At 35.9% G+C, this 17,793-nt stretch overlaps 2 protein-coding genes across 9 annotated transcripts in view; one reads left to right on the top strand and one right to left on the bottom strand.

The window, feature by feature from the left end:
* The window catches only part of LOC110318338 (CD302 antigen), a 135,231-nt gene extending 130,269 nt beyond the window's left edge, over positions 1 to 4,962 (top strand). For both annotated transcript variants that reach the window (XM_029536802.1, XM_021193320.2), the window contains one exon: positions 4,484 to 4,962. In XM_029536802.1, the coding sequence (XP_029392662.1) occupies positions 4,484 to 4,683 (200 nt within the window). In that variant the 3' untranslated portion in view covers positions 4,684 to 4,962. The remainder of the gene's footprint in view (positions 1 to 4,483) is intronic.
* A 2,606-nt stretch (positions 4,963 to 7,568) lies between these two features.
* Positions 7,569 to 17,793, bottom strand: part of March7 (membrane associated ring-CH-type finger 7) — a 37,065-nt gene continuing 26,840 nt past the window's right edge. For 2 of the 7 annotated variants that reach the window (XM_029536077.1, XM_029536079.1), the window contains exons 7-11: positions 15,686 to 15,795; positions 13,073 to 13,186; positions 11,435 to 11,483; positions 9,254 to 9,278; positions 7,569 to 8,879 (exon numbers count right to left, since the gene is read on the bottom strand). In XM_029536077.1, the coding sequence (XP_029391937.1) occupies positions 8,867 to 8,879; positions 9,254 to 9,278; positions 11,435 to 11,483; positions 13,073 to 13,186; positions 15,686 to 15,795 (311 nt within the window). In that variant the 3' untranslated portion in view covers positions 7,569 to 8,866. Of the gene's footprint in view, positions 8,880 to 9,253; positions 9,279 to 11,434; positions 11,484 to 13,072; positions 13,187 to 15,662; positions 15,796 to 17,793 lie in introns of those variants that run through there. The other 5 variants (XM_021193386.2, XM_029536080.1, XR_003843446.1 and 2 more) reach the window with 4 other exon arrangements.

Here is a 17,793-nt window from a genome sequence, read left to right as displayed (position 1 = left end):
CTCTGACTCCCAAGTGCTGGGATTAAAGGCGTGTGCCTATAGACTTCTCTGAAAGTAAAATATCACATTAGGGACTGGTAAGATATCATACCAAAGAATAAAGGGTGCTGGCTGCTCTTCCAGAGGACCCACATTCAATTCCCAGCACCACATAGTCATTCACAACCTTCTTCGGCTCCAGTTCCAGGGGATTTGATGAGGAATTCTGGCCTCTGTGTACATCAGGCACATGCACAGTTCACAAACATACATACACATAAAATAAAAAATTAAATTGAGCCAAAACACTCATACACATAAAATAAAAAATTAAATTTAAAAAACATGACATTTAAAGTAAATTATGCATGTAATGACTGCTTTTAAATAATCTTTTTCTGTGGAATTCTTAATGTTTTCGTGGAAAAGGACTATATACTGTTTAAAGGTTTCTTCTCATAGTTATAAGTACAGTTCATAAATATCTGTTAGTCTTTAAATGCATTCTTAAGACTCAAACCTGTGTTTGGGTTTTTGTTTGTTTTTAAGACAGTTTCTCTGTGTAGCTCTGGCTGCCCTGGAACTCTGTAGACCAGACTGGCCTAGAACTCAGAGATCCATCTGCCTGTGCCTCCTAAGTGCTGGGACTAAAGGCATGAGCCATCATCACCTGATTTAAATGCAGTTTTAAAGAGGAGCATGATTTGAATTTCAAACTATATGGGGCAACCATGGATGGCTCCCATCTGCCTTTCTGTAGCCTACCCTCATTGGGCACCATTCTATGCAATTTCTTTTTTAACTTCTTCTTTAAGCTGGAGAAGGATGTGGGGGGTGTGGCAGTAAGGCAAGAAGTTGAAACATATGACTTACTTTGCCTCTCTTATTCATCAATAGCTTAGTGGGGTTTTTCAGCTCAGTATCTATACGTCTGCATTCCCTGCCAGTATAAGATTTATATTAAGCAGTATGACACTTCTACTTGGTCATTTCCATGTATTTACTATTATAAATAAGGCTTTGATAAATGAATCACCTTGCACAAATATATATTTATCTAGAGGCTGCAATGTTGAAAATAGAATCTGTAAATGTGATATATTGGCCTTGGTATAGAATTGTACTATTTTGCATTCCCAGTAGCAATGAGTATCTGTTGTGAAGTTTTCCAAATTGCACCAATTAGTAACTTTTAAACTCTACATCATTAGGTATAATTAACAAGTGCAACATGCACTCTTGAATGCCATTTGATGTTTTATATATCCACCAGAAGAACTGTCAGTCAAATCAAGATAGTTAATACTCCCGCCCCCACGTTCTCATCCTTCCCTCCAAAGGTCTATCTCACCACCCAAACAAGGGCTCTAACAAGGACTCTATCTTGTTAACATATCTGTTGTATAGTTTTCTTGCAGTGTTATTCCTATACATGTGTATTACTCACATCTGTATACATGTGATCACAAGTACCTGGCCTTTGCACCCTCCTCTGGGCACTCCTGATTAGTCACTGTATTATGACCCCATGAATGCAATATTAGCTGGCTAATTTCAGTGGATACTTCCTTCCCACTCCAATGCCTGACACCAGAGTTCTTGAACTTCACTGTAGTCTGTACTCTGTGGATTTTTGTTTGCTGTTTCTTTGTCTCACTGTGTAGCCCTGGAATTTTATATGCAGATAAAGCTGGCCACAAACTAACACTGACCCACCTGCCTTTGCCTCCCCAGGTACATCATGTATTTGTCTGGTTTCCCCTCTGGAACTTTGTTGATCTGTTTACATATACCTCTCCTCTCAATTGCTTAGCTATGTTTATAGACATTTGCCCTTGCTTTCTAATGTTTAATTCTACTTTGGAATGAACATGAACAGAACTATATTATAAACATTCTTTTCTTGACCAATGTTCTTAAAGTAAGAGTTATGTCTAGTTTGAAACCATGTACATTTTCAGTGGCAAAACTGTCACACTGCCATTAGTGAGATGGGGGAGTTCTATGTGCTTTATATTCGGACTGGCAGAGTCCATTCCCCTGCCTTCTGTCATTCATGTAGGTGTACTTATTATTTTTCTGATGCCAAATACTTCTATATTTTCCTTTGTGAACTGTTACGTCAAATCTTTTTATCAAAGTTCCACTAGGTTGTTCCTACTGCTGGGCAATTTTTTTTTTTTGATAAAAAAAATTGTATTTACTTAGAAGCATTCAGAATGTCAACAAAACAGCTGCATTTTTTTTTTTTTTTTTTGCAATTACAGAGTGGTATTCAGTTAACAGAACAATTATCTTCGTATAAGCTGCATCAGAGACAACTGAAGATGGAAAAAATAAAACCCAAAAATAAAACCGAAAGGAAAAAAAAAAAACAAAATAAAAAAACCAAACTACTGTCCCCATATATAACTAATTTGTGTTGTCCACCAACAAGAACCTGCTTTAAATTTCCATGCCAATTTACAACCCCCAGACTGTACCAGGCAAGGTTAGTGGCTATTGAAAATACCACCAGGACAGGCAGGGCTATCTAAAGACACATTCGGTAGTGTGTTAACTATACAAAAAAAGACACTGTACTGTACAGTTTAAAAACAAATCTTACACAGCCTTACATTTCAATTTTTTTCTTTAAAAGGAGTGAGTTGTGTACAGGGGGATTAAATGCTTTATAGACAAGAAAAAAAAACTGCGCTAGAACCAACTTATTCATTATCATCATCTTCATCTTCCTCTTCTTGCTCATCCTCTTCATCCTCCTCATCTTCCTCTTCCTTCTTTTTCTTGCTCTTTTCAGCCTTGACCACCCCCTTTTTCGCTGCATCAGGTTTTCCTTTAGCTCTGTAGGCAGCAATATCCTTCTCGTACTTCTCCTTCAGCTTGGCAGCCGCCTTCTCCTAGGGCTGCTTGTCATCCGCTGCAGTGTTGTTCCACATCTTTCCTAGTTTCTTTGCAACATCACCAATGGATAAGCCAGGATGCTCTCCTTTGATTTTGCAGACTTTCCCATTGTTTTTTGCATGGTTTTGAGATCCATAATAGACCTGCCTGCTCTTTTTCTCCAAAAGTTTCAAAAAAAAAAATAATCCTTTACTCACTCTTCTATGCAGTACAGCATCAGACAAAGGGTTGGAGCTTTTGTTGTTGCTTACTAAATGAATTTGGGCAACTTGCTTAAATCATGCCCAGAATCAAACTATGCAGAGTAGACAATAACTTGAAACTGAACACTTGTATAAACGACAGGCTGTAGTTTACAACTTTGGTAACAAGACAAGTTTCTAAAGTACCAGCAAGTCAACAAAAGCTTTGTAACTCACGATGGACCACTTGCAGAATGTGAAAATACAGACATACTTACTGTGTCCCGTCTAAATGCTATCTTTAACTAAAAGGTCCTTTAATTTTGGTTAAACATGAGATTATATGCCTGTAAAAATCAAAAATCACTTTGCTTGCTCTTTCAGCCTAAAATGTACTGTTTCTCTAATTGCTGTGATCATGTCACCAAGTCAATAAAGTATTATTATTATTGCACATCAATAACACAGTGTGTCCACATGGGAAGTCGAATGTGGACTTTCTGAAAGTAACTGAAGATGGCCTTTATGGTTTTATACTAGTTTTTCCCTCCTTTACAAGACATGTGGCCAGATGTATCATCCCACTCGTCGCTAGCCATCTTAGGTGCCACTTTAATAAGAGGCACCAATTGAAATATTTAGTATTTATGTAAGTAAAGCCCATGTGCAATGAAGGAGTGAATTATGTGAATCCTTTACAACACATATTACCTCTACCGTCCCAATTCCTAACTTGTTAAACTGCATTGCTATAGAAAGATCCTAAGAGTTCTGGGTAGGCACGATCTGAGGAGCTGCATACACTTGTAAGCTTCGGGAATCCACACACAGTGCTGCTTAAGAGAACGCAAGGCACTGCGGCTCTTAGTGAAGTTTCTGTGAAGCAAATCACTAATATCAAAGCCAGACAAACCATCAGACCCCACTTGATGGTCTTGTTTAAGACCACTTGTTCAAGAGAATAGTAGGTATGAGTTTAAAATCTTGGCTCAATAAAGAAAATGAAAAAAAAAAAAGGTATAAGCAAGACCACAGAAAATGAGACTCAGTAGAGCGCAGAACTGAAATGTTTTCATTAAAAGTTTCCAGTATGGCTATTTTTCCTCACAAATGAATAAAAACAAAACAAAACAACAACCAACCTGCACATGGAGGTCAGAGGACAACTTGCAGGGGTCAGTTCTCTCCCTTCCATGTAGACCTGGATTACCAGCCTTGGCAAGAGCTTTTACCCATAGAACCATAGATCCATTGTGCCTACCCAGAAGGATCAATCTCACTAATAAAGAATATGTAACCTTTTCTCATCAGTTGGCAAATTCTACATATAAACAAACATAATAAAATGACAATGCTTCAAATGTAGACTTTACAACTTGTATACCGATTTCCTGGATTTTCTCTTTATGTTTTTGCAGATAACCACATTTTAATATCGACTCTGGTGATTGCTAGCACAGTAACTCTGGCAGTTTTGGGAGCGATCATTTGGTTCCTCTATAGAAGAAACTCGCGCTCTGGCTTCACCTCTTTTTCACCTGCACCACAATCACCTTACAGTGATGGCTGTGCTCTGGTAGTTGCAGATGATGATGAATATGCTGTTCAGCTGGACTAAGAGTTTGGTAATATCAGACCAGCATATTGATTGAATACATTGACAATAATTTCCTGTGCAAGGTTTTCATATAAAACTTGTCACAGAAAACAGAACCTTTTATGGTTATCCTTATATCAATATTTTCATGTATTAAATGTGACACATTAACCTTCTGATTAAAAGAAAAAAAAACATAAGTTTCAGAAAAGGAACCACAGATCTAACTTACACGTTTTCTTGTGTAGTTTTCATTTGAGTAAATGAAAGCTGCAAATACAATAAAGCTGGTAAAACGCTGCTCACTGCCTGGTCTTGTTATATTGTATCCTTTAGCCATCTACTCCTTACTGAGACGACCGAGCGTGTCTTACTGGCTACAGGGACACTGATTGGTATTCAGAGTGCCAACAGGGTATTAGCTAGCCATCCCTCCCTCCCTTTGATGTTTCCCTGTTAAGAACTCTATAATCCATACTTGTTCATAGTTTCATCCCTTGTATAGACCACTTGGGACAAGTAGTATTTATATAATCACATATGTTATAGATTCTTTAAAGACTACAGCTTTAGCTATAAAGTCATGGACATGGCCTGTCAGGTTAACCTGTCCCCCTTGAGCAAAGGTTTCCTAGACCACCCTTGTTCCTTTTCCTATTCAAGGTAGACTCCTTTTCACTACAAGGAAATTGTATCCTTTGATGGCACAAAACCATACATACAAAACCGAGTGAGACCAAGTAATGTTCGTTTTTCTGATACCCTTAGACTTTCCAAGAGTAAAAATTCATTGACAGCATAAAAAATGGAAGAAAGCTCAACTCCACTCATTTCCAAGTTTTATATTTCAAAATTAGCCCTGGAAAATACTTATGCTACGTGTTTTCACTGACCACATCAGAAACACCCCTAATCACAATTAGTGACACTAGTTATCTCAATACATTTGTGTTTCTGAGACAGTCTATGTAGTACAGGGTAGCTTCAAATTTGCATGACACCTGCTGAGATTACAGGTATGATGGATTATGGCATCTAATAGCACAAACCACAAACTAGTGACAGATAACCTGCCAAGAGTTATGGGACACTAAAACAACAAATGTTACTAGTTTACCATAGCTGTGAGCATTCTGAGGTCTACCTTACTGATTGCTTTTCGGAGTGCCAACAGCTGGCCATCTCTCCCTACCTTCCCAACCATCCTCTTAATATCTCCCATCAGTCCTATTACCTCCCCAAAACTGGTTCATGTGGCTATTTAAATGAAAATGCAGTTTTAGCTGCATTTTAAGTGCTCCAATCAGTCTGTTATTATCATACAAAACAGCTGACTGCAAACCATTCCATCATGAAGCTTCACCCAACAGTGCATTGACCTTTCAACTTAGACAACTGCTACTGAATGGGATTCTAAAAATACTTAATGTGTGATTTCAGTTTTCAACTGGTCTAGAGGCACCTGGTAGTAAATGCTAGATCTTACATTTTCTGTATGTTCATGTATGTTGGTGTGTGTAACGTGTGCAAAGCAGGGGGGACAACTTTGATGTCATTCCTCAGACTGTTTTTTGAGCTAGTTGGATCTGTGGCCAAGTGAATTCTAGCTAAGGACCTGCCTCTGAGTCCCACAGCACTGAAATTAAAAGCACATACCATGTGCTGCAAAGACTGAGAGTTATGCTGTACTGACTGGGCAATCTCCCAGAGCCACTTACCATCCATAGGTCATTATCCAGCTGGCACAGACGGATGAGCACGGGAGCCATTATTTACTCTTCTTATTAACTGTAATCAGACACCCTGGTGCAGTGCATTCCAAATGAAAATATTGCTATTTTCTCCACTCTGTCCTAACCATCAATGGCAGTAAGATGTGGGGAAGAAGCTTGGAAGCCAGGCCCTGGTGCATGCCAGGCAAGAACACCATAATTGAGCTACATGTATTTCTTATTTTGGGTAGATATATGTACACAGCATAACATTTTCAGCTATGTTTTCATTGTTTGGTCTCTTGTTTAACTTATAACCACCAATGTCTTTTTCTTTATTCCCATTTATTCTCTCTTTGGTATGTATGGTGTGTGTGTGTATGTATGTATGTATGTATGTATGTATGTATGTATGTATGTATGTATGCGTAACAGAGGTCAGAGCACCACAAATATGGTCGACATTTTCTCTCACCACAACCCCAGTCTTCTTCCCAACCTTACCTCTGCTCAGCACTGGGGTTTTACAGGCACACAGGCACATCTGGCTTCTGCATGGGAGCCAGAGACTCAACTCACAGCAAGGACTCTCTACTGAGCCACTGCCTCTCCTAGCCCCACTAGGGATCTTAGATGGTCACATTTTAGCACCTATCAATCAGTGGCTAAATAGCAAATTATGTATGAATCAATTATAGAACATTTTTTTACCAAGCCAGTATTTTGTGGATTAAGATCATTTTCATAATAAATTTTATAAAAGTGTTTAATATTTCAAGCTCAGTTCCCTAAGGATAGGAAATATATATTGTTCTTATATTTTGTGCTTTTGCTTAAGACAGTGCACAGATAACCAATGTTGAAGGCATGTTCTGCAGCTGAACAGATAGATGGCTAAGGGTTAGGAGGATCATCTGCTGCTCTCACACATGATCTGGGCTCCATTACAAACACTTTTAACATGTCAGCACCCAAACATTTCCAACTACAGTTCTCTGAGATCCAAAGCCTTTTCTAGCCTCTGAAGACATAGCATGGGCTTGGCTCGGAGTCATATATGCAGACAGAACACCTAGACATAAAATAAACTTGAGAAAATACTTTAGAACCATTGTATGAAATAAAAGTTGAAATTTTAATTAAATTCTTTCCTAATTTCTCATTGAGGACCGTTTAAAAGGAAAAAGTTCAAACTAAAATAAATCAATCAGTATCACTTTATTTCAAGCCAAGGTTTTACATTAATACCAACAAACTAAATGTAGGCAAACTGTCCATTCACATTTGACAAAGTACATGGTTTCTATTTAGGTTTTGAAAGTTAAGTTGTTGCCACAACATTGGACTAATCTGAAACCACCCGCAATTGTGATGTATATCCTAAGGGTGCTGACAGTGGAAATCATTACACAAGTTTACATAGCTCAAGACCATAGTGCAAACTCATTAATGTTGAATAAGTAATTTATCTGTTTTGCAAAGGTAGTGAAAAATATTAACAATCATCAAATAAATGCTCAGAATTATCAAGGAACACCTAAAAACGACCAGGATCCAAATAGGTTATTTATATTATATTTCTCTATAAAGAAGTGACAACACTAAAAACCCATTGAAAACCAGTGTTTTAAACTTTGAATGTGGGCTTTAAAAAAATATTCTGTTAACTTGAGATTGTCAGTAATTTTTAACCAAGTATCATTTGACTGGCAATTCTGATATAATTTACAGCTGTAATATTCCTGAAAGGAATACCTACATACCATGGCCTATCAAATATAATCGGCATTTTTTGCAAATCAATACAAAAGTTATCCATCATTATTACATCTTTTACATACTTTTCTTAAAAATTAGGTTTTATTGCTAAGTGGATTTAGAATTCAAATTAAATTTGGAAACCTAATATAATAATGCTCTTCAAACTTCCCATTCTTTTAAAAAAACTTTAAACACTGGAAGTAAATGATTATCAAAATGTGGCTGTAACTTAAGGCATTTAAAGAGGAAAAACTAATTAGGTGCCATTGGCATTTTATTTCAAAAGTACATTTTATCTGACTTTTTTTCACTAGCAAGAGACTAATACACAAACATTTCTCCCATAAATATGACTACAGTAATTGCAACACAGAAGAAAGTCGATGAGCACTGCTTAGATATTTCAAACAAGGGTAATGCTTTCCCACTCACCAAAAGGAAAAAATGCTTTGATTACATATTATAAACATGAGATTCACTGGCCAGTGTTAAAAGGTCCAGCTCAAGAATTTCAGTTCAGCAATACTTGAGAATGAATATATATTTACATTTATACATGTATATATATTCATTTTATGTATAGTCAATTAATCTACTAGGCATTACCCCATGAAATTATTCATACTTAATTGCCAGTTTTAATAAACATGTTCACAGATCATCCACTTTTTTTCTTAAATGAAGTTAGGCAATATCAAGCATTCTGTTATGGTCTCCATCTTCTTTAGAATTCATCCTCTGAAGCTGTTGAGAGAAAACAGGATGATCAAGAATGATTTTTAAAGGAGATGATAATGATTTGTAAACATGAAGCCAGAACAGCAATGACTCATAAAACAAAAATCCCAATTTAGTATACTGTTTGGTCAAAATGGTAAGTTATCATGGTAGTGTTAGGGTGGTCTGATTGTGGGTGATGCCCACTGACAATGTCCCCACCCCCACATCTTTTTGGATGTTACATAGTTTCCATATAATGAAAATGTTTAAAAATGTGGTTTAAGAGCATCTTTTAAAAAAATGTTTTCTGAGACCAGCTTGTGTTCATAATAGCTAATGATATGTATATAAACATACACCAGAGGAAAAGTGAATTTAAGGCAAGTGCTCTCACACACCTGAGTAGAATCTGGCTTATTACCGCTGCATGTTTGATGCATCCGATGAGAATGAAAAAAAATGTACATAGAATAACAGGTTACGGATGTTCTTGCAAGTTACATCAAAGCTATGTCTATACAATGCCACGAAAAAAGCTCTATTGAATAAGTTAAGCTTTATATAGACACAGCCTAACAAAATAATCGGATTCAGAAAAAACAAAGCAAAGCCAACAACAAAAAACCTGATGTTGAGATCACGCCCATGTCTCCACACTCTCAGAAACATCATTTTTATAACACTTCAATGGCCATTAGTGACGCCGCAAGATTTAATATAAAGTATCCTGGAATGTTTTTGGGATAGTCAAGGTAATAAGAAACTATTCGTTATATAATCTGCTTTATATGTTAGGGAAAAATCTAAGCTCTTTCAAATAAACATCTAACTAATATTTTTACTATTATCAAGGGCCCAAACCCCCCCCCCAGTGAATAGTAATTCCAACTGGCTTCTTTACTCTAGGGTACAGGGTCAACCCAGACCAAGAGCAGGAAAAAATGTTAACACTATAACTGACATAAATCCTGTTGTTAAATTCTATATCTCAGGATCATACTGAAGGGAATGTCATGTTTTTTAGGTGACTGAATCCATAGGATAATACAATTCAGCTAGTTTTCAGAATATAGCAATACTCTACTAATGTGAGATGCATGAGGCACTGCTACCATCCACTGTTAGCTGAATTTGTATATTTTACCTCTATATTTTCTCTTCTCTCACATATAGGGGAAAGACCATGCTACATTTAGGAAATTATATTTTAAATGAGAATATTTATAAGTGAGAAATCTTAGGGAAAAGATGATGAAACAAATGACCACCACATCTCCCAAAACAGAAATTATAATTTTTAGAAACATAAGATAAACTTTTGTATTAGCCAATGAGGTGTTTTGGGTTTTGTTTGCTTTGGTTTTTTCCAGACAGGATTTTTCTGTATAGCCCTGCCTGTCCTGGAACTCACTTTATATACCAGGCTGGCCTCCCAAGCGCTAGGATTAAAGGTGTGTGCCACGATGCCTGGCTCCAAAGTAGTATTTTTATGAAGGTTATAAAGTAAAAGAAAAAGCAAAAAATGAAAAACACAGTGAATGGTAATTCCCACTGGCTTCTTTAATTTTCACAGATAATAAAAAAAACAACCACCAAACAAACAAACAACTCCCCCAACTCCCAAAACTGTGCTGTCCGAACTTATTTCAAATCTGTTAAAACCTAAAATCAGCACAGGTGTAACAGTACTTCTAAAAGGCCATGTCTTAAAATATTTAAGGAAGCAAAAGGTTTCAGTGAGTATTGAACCCTTCTCATACTATCTTCCAAGGATGCCAGCCTTCTTCTAAAGGTAATATAACCTTACACATTATTCTGCAGACAGTAAGTGCATAATCAACATGAAAATACGCATTCAAACCACTCAAGACTATATATACTGGAATGAAAACTTGCTGCTCCATATATATGATCAGATGGGTTTAATCTTTCCCCGAAATTGTTCCAAAGCCAATTTTATCCCTGTCTGGTGTGAAGCACACAGATGTTCTGTAATACATTATAGACAACAGGCTGCAGAAATGCCTGTGACTTGGGCTTATGTGTATTCACTTAAAGAGCTTGACAATGTGACCCCTAGGAAATCCCAGCTGCCTATGTGTTAAAGGCGCACAAAGAACTCTGTGAGAAAAAAAAGAGAAACAAACAAAACCCTATTCTTATGGGCTCTGACTTTTCTTCCTTAATTTTCTGGTACCAAACTTAAGACTAAAGAAAATCATGATCTGAAACTGAATAGAAAGTAAAATTTTTTCATATATTAAAAATACAAAGCCTTAACAGATATGTTTAGTAATTAAGTTTGTTTGCCTTTTAATCACAAATAATAAAAATCAGTGCTTTATTTAAATTAGGTTAAAATTACCTCCTTCCACACCTTAAACATAATAATAATAATAAAAAAATTAAAAACCTTAATTCTCTTGTTCAACCTTTATCACCCAAATCAATAATTCTAGTAGTATTAAGCCTAAAGCCAAAGCTCAATTTGGTAGAAAAGAGCACACTTAAAAGTTTTTGCTGTGGGTTTAATTTGCAAAAGTACATTCGACAAGTCTGGGGAGGGAAATTTCACCTACTTTCGAGATCTTCCATATGTGCCTGAAGAGTTCTTGCAAGGTTAATAAACTAGAAACAATGCAGAAAAAGATACAGTAGTTTAAATGTTGCAAATGGATCTAAAGAGAATCAGTATAGGAGATTTATTTCTACTTAAGAAGTCAAACAGCATTCTAATCCTTTCAATAAGGGTCTTCCCCAACAACAAAAATTAAAATATTAAGGGTATATCATATTATGCTCTATTCAGTCATTATTAATCACGGGGAAACCAGTATCACAAAATTGGGAAAAAACATAATCAAATAATTGCATCTAATAATGCTGTCTTCCTAACACTTTTGAAAAAATAAATATGAAATCAAGGGGTATTGGGGAGAAACAAAACTTTGTTTTCTGGGCCCAAATGAACTGATGTTTGCCTGCCCAAACTTGATAGCTATAGAGAGATGTGCAGCTCAGTGATTGTACAATAAAATGCTAAGAATGACGACTTCTACAGCTTTAGAATTAGGTTTTTTTTTAAAGGGTAAATTCAATAGATTTTACTTATATGATTTATATGGTTTCTTATTTGCAGGAGCTAACACACCATTTTAGACATCTTTTAATGGTATTAACTCCAGATATCAGTATTACTTCTGAAGTACTTAGAAATTAACAGAAAATTTAAGAACATTCATAATTACAGCACATGAGTTTTTAAAATTCTTAATGTAAGTAATCATCAGTTAGGTCACTTAAATATTCATATAATAATGAAGTACAAGAAAAAAGTAACTTGTATTTTGAATTTACTTTCATATATGGTAATAAAAAAACTGAAAATGTGCTGTCTGAATTTATTTCAAATCCTGTTAAATCCTAAAATTAGTACAGGTTTAACAATACTCTAATTTCTATTAGCATTATTTAGAATAGCAGCATGTATCTTGCATATACTTTTTATCATATTAAGATGAAAACATTTCACATTAACATGAACTCTAAAAGCTTTAAGTACTTAAGAATTATAAAATCGGTTAAATCTCACACATTTTACCATGTTATGAACACATTTCAAGATATGAAGTGTTCAAAATGTTGCAATAAGACAGCAATAGACAAAATGGTCAAAACAACATAGTGTAAAAAAGTTTCTTTTGATTCTCTGAGTTTGATTACAAATACCTAAGAGAAAGCTAACTTAAGGTACAATTAATATTAAACATTATTTACAGCAACTAGTTCCTTTTTTGGCTGGTAATATTATTAGTTTAGGGGTGTAGCCCTTTACAGGATAACAACCATCAAACATTTAATCTTCCATTATTTTGGCCTCTGGAACACAATTTCATGTTTCTAAGATGTAATACTAAAGACCTTCTTTCTATAAATTAAAAATAACAAAATTTTCTTGGTATTTCTAATTCTAACCCCGTTTCTCCTTGAAATATTTCATTTTCAAGAGTTGAAAAATCACTTCTTTCTCTAAACAGCCTATGACAAAATTAGGGTATTTGTCATGGAAGACAGCACTTTCTCTTTAATATAGACTATACTGTTAAACATTTGAAAGTAAGGCCTCCCCCTAAAGGGGTGGGGGAGGAATACAATATGAACACATAAAACTACTGTATCGTACCCTCCCATCTTTCCCCAATGCCAATGCTACTTACTCGGACACGAGTGCTTGGTTCAATTGTATTTCCCATCATATCAGAAAAGCTTTGTTCACACAAGTGCAGTAAGACAACTAGGTAGAGACCAGAGCTGATAAACTCATACTCAGCCTTAAATGGGGAAGAGAAGAAACAGAGAATGAAATTAGGATTGTGACTGATAGTCAATGTTTACTGATAAACTTAAAAAAAAAAAAAAAAGTATTAAGACACAGCTCCTAGAAAGGTATATAGTCATCTATTAAAATATCAGGCTGCCCTACACAGGTTGCATTTTTCATCAGTCTATTTCCATTTAATAATTTTTATAAGTTTACCTTTTAAATCATTTGGTGTAATAATGTATTTTAGTTTTCTATATAAAGCTCCTAACAGATTTTCTTTTACAAATGACTAATAATTGTTTCAGTTCACTTTCATAAATTAGTTTTATTTTAACCTAATTCTGTAATGCTCACTATAATTTAGATATACTGTTTTTTGTAACCCTATTAGTTTAAAGGTAACAACGCATGCAAACACACACTGTAAATATTAGCATCTTTTTTTGGGGGGGGGGGTCATGTTGGGAATAGAAGACTTTAGACTTTAAATAGTTTCAAACCTGTTGAGTATCCTCCTCCTCATCTTTTTGTCTTCTTGCCTGTATTTGTGGTCCTCCCAGGGAATGAACTTAGGATCCAAGGAATACTTAAGCTAGCACTTTACCAATATAAACACAGCTCTGAACATAAATTAGGACAGAGGTTTAAAAAACCTAATCTGTCCCATTAATTTTCACAGTGAAGAGGCCAGTTGGACCTGACCTGGATAACAGACACATCTGAAATTTAGAACTGTACACTAATATTAATTCTAGAAACTGCTCACCAAATTCCATCATTAAGAATTTGAAATTAAATCTTTAAATGTTTCATCATTTTGACATTACTCTAACTGAAAAGGAAATCATGTATCTGGGAAAGATTTATTTTTTAAATTTACATGGTTAAACTAGGCAGTGGCACAAACCTGTAAACCCAGCACTGGGGGGGGGGGGGGTGAGGGTGAAGGCAGAGACAGGTGGATCCGAGTTTAAGGCTAGCCTGATTTACATAGCAAGTTGCAAGTCAGTCAGAGTTATGCTATGAGACCCTGTCTCAAAACAAAACAGTTCAACCACAAAAATTTTTGATGGTTATCAACTTGCAAAAGATAAAATTAAAAAAGGAATAAAATTATATTAGTCACTTAAAATTAGGATTAACTCTAGCCACTAGAATCCATGATTCATATAAAATTAAGATAAAGCCAAGACTCATTTACAATGACTATACCTAGTTGTCTAATACTTCTCCTTTATGTAAGAATGCAGGTCATTAAAATGATTAAATAAAAATAAATCTCTTAAGTGAAAAAATGTGTGACAAGAGGTAGTCACAGAAAAGAGCTTTCTGACTTCTGGTCGAAGACAACACATTTCTGTCTCATTCCACCTTTCTTATTTTCCTTAGTCTTTAAAATACCAATGTTCGGCTGCCTACACAGATGCCTTAGTAATTAAGATACCACTGTACTGAGTTCCTTTTGTACAACTAGCTCATTAGGGAATGAAACATTACAAATGGCAATATGTAATACTTACAGCAACTCAAGTTTCATTATTCTGAGCAGTGATTCTTAAACTTGGACCTAAGCAATTACTTTCAGGTATTAGTGTATATACACAGAATTTATATTTGAATGCATTAAGTCCAAGGATTTTATTAGACTTTCAAACAGTATCTGTTTATCTCACATTATTTTTTTAGAAGACTTATTTTATGTGTATCTATATAGGTTTGTAAATGGATATATATACACATGAGTGTAAGTGACCTCAGACACCAGAGCTGTGAGCTATCCAACACCAATGTTAGGAATAGAACTCAGGTCTTCAAAAGACTGTTTACAAAAATACCTTATTCTGTATGATTTCATCAACATGAATTATCCCATGCTGGCAAATCTATAAAATACAACAGACAGGCAATAATGGTGCATGCCTTTAATCCCAGGTGCTTAGGAGGCAGATCTCTTTGAGTTCAGGGGCCAGCCTGGTCTACAGAGTTCTAGGACAGCAAGGGCTACACCTAACGATTCAACCACCTAACCACCCACCTACCAACCAAACAGCATTGGCAGGCAGATGCCAGGGACTGAGAGAAGCAAGGAACAGCTGAGTAGTGGATTCATTTTTATGGGGATGAAATCATCTTCATACTCCCCTTGAACATGTATGCTTCTCTCAGAATTCCTTCAACAAGGGAAAAAAAAAAAAAAAAAAGACTAGGTTGTTTCTTTCAACTACATCATTTAATTAATACTGGAGAGAGAAGGTTGGCAATACCTACTTTGAGCCCAATTTCCTAAACTTTGATTAATTTTTAGGTTTATTTATGAAGCCTGACAGTTTATCTTAATCTTTTATTTAAAGGGAATTTTCTAATGAAATGATAAACTTCTCATCTTTTAAATTATAGTAAGAATATTATTAATTTAGGTTTTTCTGACCATGACTTAATCTTTTCTTCAAGAGGTGTCCTTTAAGCACACAACAGACACTTACCAAATTAGGCAAAATATACTAACTTGTTCATTTGCATGAGCTCTATGTAGTTCATGAATATCAAAATCCTCCAGGTTAAGTTGCAACTTCTCTTTACAGAGTTCACAGGTAGTTACAGCCTCTAATGAAGAACCTGACAAAAATCAAATTGCAAATAGTAAAGCTTTTCTGTCCTAAGCGCAAGGTTTAAAATACTGGGGGTAGTACAGCAAGCAAGACAAGATTACAATATTGCAATAAATAAAATGTAGGTAAAATTAACCATGTACAATGACAAATAGGTTCTATATGACGTTCATGCCTCCACCCATCATTTAGATACCTTTAAAAAAAATCCTACATATTCATCTATCCTGTAATTATGGGAAGCTGACAATGAGGCAAAGGAATGCCACCTGTACCTTCTTACTTCCCCCTGAAGCATGATGACACGTAATGAAAGCTTTGCTTAATGACCCAGCACTGCACACCACACAGGTTAGTATTTCTGGTACCAGAGCATACATATATAGGCCATGTCTGTGATCTAAGCAAAGTGCCTGCCCTGCTGACTAAAAGAGGAAAAAGGAATCCACCTCTGTCCAGATAGAAGTAGCTTATTTCAACAATTAGTAGAATTAAGCCCTCATACATTTTACAACATGGCTCAACCCAAAATATGCTAGTAAAGATATAAAAGAATATTTTACTACTGCATTTATATGTAGCTACTAAGATATGCAAATGTAAAAAGGCCAAAAGACCAAGGCTATCAAGATATCAGGTACTGAGAAGAGGGAGAGGAGCAGAGAACCAACAGTTTGTTGACTATAAACTTTCTGTGTTGGGCCATGAAATAGTTTTAAAGGAACCACTGAAAATGACACACTGTAAAAAAGGTCAAAGTGGTTAACACTCTCACACACAATTTGGGGGAAGAGGGGATACTTCTGTTACATTCAACACTTGCTTACCTCAGGCCAGTAGCTCCACACTAGTAGCTCCTCATACTTAGACTTTAGTAGGTCTTTGTATGTAGACTTTCCTACTATTGGGGGATTATTAGATAAAGCTACCAATTGAAATCTGTCCTAAAGTAAGTTTTAGAAGTAGTAGTGATGAGAGAGGTTTAAATTCAACTCCACTCATAATCTTTAAATGAACTTGCACAAATCTATAACCAGAGACTTTGGAGATTGAGAAAAAGAGTAAGAGCATCATCAAACCCTTTTCTTAAAAAGTAGCCTAATTTAAAAAAAAAAAAAAAAAGTGCACAATGTTTTTATTGTGAATGAGAGAAAACAACCGGAGTTCTCTCTGGAGGAATCCAAATCAGAGAAAGATCCTACAGAGTCCCTGCAAGAGTGGAGAGTAGCAGGGGAGAAACAGAAGTCAGTGAGTAACGGGGGAATGGAGGCAGGACCTCTGGGGAGCTAAGAAACCAGCATGCTAGGGTGGAGGAAATCACAGAGCAGGTACTTGTGATACCGAAGGAGCCTGGAGACCAGCAAAAGCTTTGATAGGCAACCATAGGTCTATGTCATCAGAGAGCTATGTGTCCCTTCTGCCAGACTTAAGGGAAGTGACTACTTCTGGCAGGTAGGAACTGGTTTCACAAGTCCCTTAGGAATGCTGGCTTCTGTCTAATAGCCAGCAATACTTATAGTCCAGGTTGAGCTCATCTCTGCCTTTTGGAGTTTGGGAACTGGGAGTTTCCTTTGCAGCTCACAAAAAGAAAAAGAACCAAGCTTAGAAACTATGCTGCCCATGTGCCCGAGCTGTCTGTGAAATCATAATTTCATCCAATAGCTATAGACGGTTTAGTCACCATAATACTTCCATAAGATGACAATGGAACTGAAAGCATTTTATTTTCCAGCATATTTTAACACCACACTATGACATTACCTTGATATACTTTCTCCCTTCCTGATTAACTCCCACAGTCAAAATTATCTTGCACTTATCTTTAATCCTATTCATTAGCAAAGGAGCCAAGTATTTCAATCTATGTCTGTGTCAAAGAATCAGTAAACTACTCTTAAAAATGCATGTCTTAAAGTTTAGAGCTAAGATGAAAGGATGGACTATCCAGAGACTACCCCATCCGGGAATCCATCCCATCATCAGCCACCAAACCCAGACACTATTG

Source organism: Mus pahari, chromosome 3, assembly GCF_900095145.1.
Source record: "Mus pahari chromosome 3, PAHARI_EIJ_v1.1, whole genome shotgun sequence".
Taxonomy (NCBI): domain Eukaryota; kingdom Metazoa; phylum Chordata; class Mammalia; order Rodentia; family Muridae; genus Mus; species Mus pahari.
The sequence above is the reverse complement of the archived record's forward strand: the minus strand, read 5'-3'. Positions and strand labels throughout refer to the sequence as shown.